Raw genomic sequence first — 3441 nt, 5'->3', positions numbered from 1 at the left:
CATATTTATTCATTCTCAACAATTCTTGAATTTTCCATCAACTTTTGACATATCGTTAAATGTGTTGTCCTTTAGCGTTTTAACCTCTAGCTTGTCTCCCCCTTAGCAAGTCTATGCAAGAGCATGGGGTGCCCAAAAAAAACACAAATAACTCAGCTTTATCTCGTTTTCTTTTCTTCTTTTTTTCCTTCCGCTGGTTACTAGATTTATCTTCTATTCTCCATTCTTTTGTATTGTCAGATTTCGATAAATTGGATAGGTTCTTTGACGTACTATAGCTGTCAGTAGTATCCAAGTGCACATGCTTAGATTGGACACTTTTCCGGTGCTTAATAAATAAAGTCAATATCTATAATCCGTAACCAAATTGTAATGCTAATGTGACCAACGCTGCAAAGTCATGTCATATAAGTTGTCAATGCATATGCACACGTTCCGTAACTAACCACCATAACATCTTCACCTTCACCTATCTTACATCATTCAGGACAGAAACCTACAACTAGGTCTGAAATGTACTTTCCAGACACTAAAGTGATTGCATTATAGATCATGTCTTGAACACTCATTCTTTTTTCTTTTTTTGATCAAGATCTTGAACACTGACTCTATCAGTAGAAACAAAAAGAATAGGGCACTCTAGTATAAAAGAATTGACTGATATCAGTTTAATCCACAAAAAAAGTATAAAATAAACGTCCTTGTGCTTTTAAAAATTGATTGCTTTTGTCTTAAGATATAATAAATAAAAAAGAGAAGTAAGTACTTGCACGATAAGGATTTAAAGTCCTTAGTTGAATGGACTGATATGACTTCAGATTACAGAACATGTGGATCCAAGTTATCACTCCAAAAGAAGCAAGAGCAAGAGATGTAGAAGAGCGGGTGCAGTTAGCCAGTGCAATGCCAAGCATGATTCCAACTCCTTTGCTCACCATTCCTTGAGCTTCACCCTTTGCAATCACCTGACATATTAACTGATTCAGAATAGAAATTTTTTCTTCCAGTAACTCCTCACAAAGCATATGCACAAATGTAGGTACAAGTGGTTCTTCTAGGTAATCAAGAGACAGGTTGGAACATTAGAAATTTCATGCCCCAAACATATTTTGACAAACAAAGCCAGTATATAGAAGTAAAGAAATTACCTCAGCGAAATTCCTCTGAGCAGCAAAACCCGCATAGAAGCAGCTTCTTGTAGCAGCCTGTAAGCCAAAGGTTTTTGTTTATTGTTGTTTACTGTATGAACCTTAATCTCATTTATTTTTTCTTTTTTTCTACTGGGGCTAGGGGTGGGATTGTGTGGGGGGAAATAACATCCAATTGTTCCCTGGACTGAAAAATATAAATCACATAAATTAAGGAAACGCCTAAGGGAATCTTGCAGTACATCTTTAAGACACAATACCAGCAATATATAGTTCATTTGCAGTAACAACATGCAGATCAGAACCTTGCCCCTTAAAAAATATTACCTGGATTAATGAAGCGGCTGATCTCCCTGCTCCAGCAACAGCTCCGATAGGAACAAACAGATGTGGGAAGGCAGGGGTCAAAATCTCCAGCCCATAAGCAGCATTCTCCAAAAGGTCTGCAAACAGCCTCCAGCTCTTAGGATTGACATCAAAATGCCTGCCATAATTTGACAAAAGAATCTTGCTAAGATATCCAATGCCATCCTTAAGCACCCAATTGACAGCTGCAGCAGTAGGAATAGCTCCTCTCCCTAATCCAACGGCGTAAAGTAAGGCCTACACAGCACAAAGAATGAAAATCTATCAGCAGCACTTCTATGAATTTCTTCCTAGGATGATTCAAGACAGCAAAGGTGAAAAAGAAGGGGAAAAAAAAACAGAAAAGCATATACGTAATCTATTAGAATTTCGTGCGGACGGGGTGACTAAATGGTTAACGAGATAGGGAGTAACAACTTGGAGATCCCATCCCATATTCAAATCCCAGCTGCAAAACTCAATGCGAGCCTATTCTCCTCCAACCTTTGTGTGCCTAACCTTTGCTTGTATGTTGAAACAGCATACTCGGTAGATTAGTAGAGGTGCCATAAGCTGGTCCGAGCATAAGTGTTAAAGAACAAAATCTACTGGACTTCTACTTTAGTAAACCACTAGACGCAACTCAACTTCGCCTCAATCCCAAACCACTTAGCCTCAGGATAGATAGATCATATTTGTTGATATCTTCTTCTTTTTTAATGACAGTGGTGTTCAGTAAAACTTGTGCACCTCGACTTTCTACCAAGTACCTACTACCTCTATTCGCTACCAGTATAGGTGCCGACCAAGACGTAAGTAGATGGAAAGAAATTTGAATCAGTGAAATCATACCTATTCATCTCGCTTAATCAATTTTCATGGTATTTGCAATTGCCAGACTACTACTACTCTAAACATCAACCTACCGACCTTTCTCTTTTTCTCCAGTCCTAACACCGACTATGTGTTATGAACTCACATTTTGCGTATTTAGTCAAACCACAAAAGCAGAAGAGAAAAAACATGTGTATCAAGTTGCATTGGTTGCAAATTTTACATTTCACAAGAAAATTAACGCAAGAGAAGGACTACTACCTGGGTAGCAAGGACACCACTAACTTGTGCAGCAACACCTTGAACCCCTCTCCAGAGTGAATACTCCAAATAATCACTCGTAACACTCTCCGGAAACCCCTCAGGCAACAACAAATTCATCGTTAACTCCTTGCATTGCATCCACAAATTTGAAACATAACCACTACCCGAAGAGAACGAGTTAGGGTTAAATAACAAACGTGACCACATTGTCTTCGGAAGAATAAATTCATCCTTTGAATAATCCAGCTCAAGTTCAATCCGCTTTCCTCCTTTAATTTCATACACAATTTCTCTACAGTTTTCTTCGTTTTTTGTTTTTGCTTGTACGAACGAAGCTAATATTAAGCAGCACGTAATTGAAGAAGAAGCTGATACGAAGAACAATAGCAGTGGTTTACATGATAATATAGAATCAATAATAGAACTATCTTCGTTACGAGAAAATGGAAGGAGGAGGAGAGGAGATTTTTTGTTGTTAAAATTGAAGAAATTGCTCCACCAATCACCGCCGCCTCCATTGTCACCGCCGCCGCCATCATTTCCATCAGCACCGCCGCCACTATGGTTGTTGCTGCAAGCTGAAGGGCGGCGAAGAGACAGGTTGTGGATTTTAAGGGGAGTAAAGCGAGGAGAGTGGTTTGCTGTGGTGGCGGAGAAGAGCGTGCCGGCGGTGGTTTGCGGAGGAAGAAGGAAAAACGGCGGTGAAGTTAAACGGGGAAGGGAGAGAACGTGGCCGGCGTAGCTCATGACTAGAACGTGATTCGTCAAGGGTTGTTAGGTCGCGCTTTTTTTTTTTCTTTGGAATTCGTTTTGGAGCGTTTTTTATTTCTTTCTTTTTTTCGGAAAATGG

General features: G+C 39.5%; 1 protein-coding gene across 2 annotated transcripts in view; it reads right to left on the bottom strand.

Moving 5' to 3' along the window:
* LOC109205766 (protein root UVB sensitive 1, chloroplastic) overlaps positions 1-3441 on the bottom strand; it is a 6564-nt gene extending 3123 nt beyond the window's left edge. For both annotated transcript variants that reach the window (XM_019368514.1, XM_019368515.1), the window contains exons 1-4: positions 2589-3441; positions 1476-1751; positions 1149-1205; positions 767-965 (exon numbers count right to left, since the gene is read on the bottom strand). In XM_019368514.1, the coding sequence (XP_019224059.1) occupies positions 767-965; positions 1149-1205; positions 1476-1751; positions 2589-3338 (1282 nt within the window). In that variant the 5' untranslated portion in view covers positions 3339-3441. The remainder of the gene's footprint in view (positions 1-766; positions 966-1148; positions 1206-1475; positions 1752-2588) is intronic.

The sequence above is a fragment of the Nicotiana attenuata genome, unplaced genomic scaffold, assembly GCF_001879085.1.
Source record: "Nicotiana attenuata strain UT unplaced genomic scaffold, NIATTr2, whole genome shotgun sequence".
Classification (NCBI taxonomy): domain Eukaryota; kingdom Viridiplantae; phylum Streptophyta; class Magnoliopsida; order Solanales; family Solanaceae; genus Nicotiana; species Nicotiana attenuata.
This window is presented reverse-complemented; position numbering and strand designations above follow the sequence as displayed.